General features: G+C 63.2%; 1 protein-coding gene across 1 annotated transcript in view; it reads right to left on the bottom strand.

Moving 5' to 3' along the window:
* The window catches only part of LCK (LCK proto-oncogene, Src family tyrosine kinase), a 21,344-nt gene that overhangs the window by 6,119 nt on the left and 14,567 nt on the right, over positions 1–658 (bottom strand). The window contains exons 8-9 of the mRNA XM_010836910.1: positions 394–546; positions 62–241 (exon numbers count right to left, since the gene is read on the bottom strand). Coding sequence (XP_010835212.1) covers positions 62–241; positions 394–546 — 333 coding nt within the window. The remainder of the gene's footprint in view (positions 1–61; positions 242–393; positions 547–658) is intronic.

Raw genomic sequence — 658 nt, 5'->3', positions numbered from 1 at the left:
CGGGAAGGGGCAGAGGACACGGCAGCGCCCCCCAGCGGCCGCGCACGGCGGCGGCGCCCACCGTTCTCCATATATTCCGTGATGATGTAGATGGGCTCCTGGGTGACCACCGCGTAGAGCCGGACCAGCCTCTGGTGTTGCAGCTGCTTCATGAGGTTGGCCTCGGCCAGGAAGGCATCGGGGGACATGCTGCCCTGCTTAAGGCTCTTGACTGCCACCTTCGTGTGCCCGTTGTAGTACCCTAGGGCAGGGAAGGGTTGGGAGGGTCACTCACAGCCCATGTACCCAGAGCTAGGCAGCTGCCCTGAAACAGGGTACTGTCGTAGAACTCTTAGGACCTCGGTAGACGCCTCCCCTCCCCACCTGCCCGCAGTCCTGGAGGGCCTCACTCACCCATCCACACCTCTCCGAACTGGCCAGCCCCCAGCCGCTCCACCAGCTTCAGAGTCTCCCTGGGAACCTCCCACTCATCCTCCCACCACGGCTTCTGGGGCTTCTGGGTCTGGCAGGGGCGGCTCAACCGTGTGCACAGCCCGTCCGAAGTATCTATGAGGTCAAGGGAGGGGCGAAGGGCTGTCAATAAGGCGGAACGGAACTGGGGGTTGAGGAGAAGGGGACGACAGAGGATGAGATGGCTGGATGGCATCACTGACTCGAT

Source organism: Bison bison, unplaced genomic scaffold, assembly GCF_000754665.1.
Source record: "Bison bison bison isolate TAMUID 2011002044 unplaced genomic scaffold, Bison_UMD1.0 scf7180017864068, whole genome shotgun sequence".
Taxonomy (NCBI): domain Eukaryota; kingdom Metazoa; phylum Chordata; class Mammalia; order Artiodactyla; family Bovidae; genus Bison; species Bison bison.
This window is presented reverse-complemented; position numbering and strand designations above follow the sequence as displayed.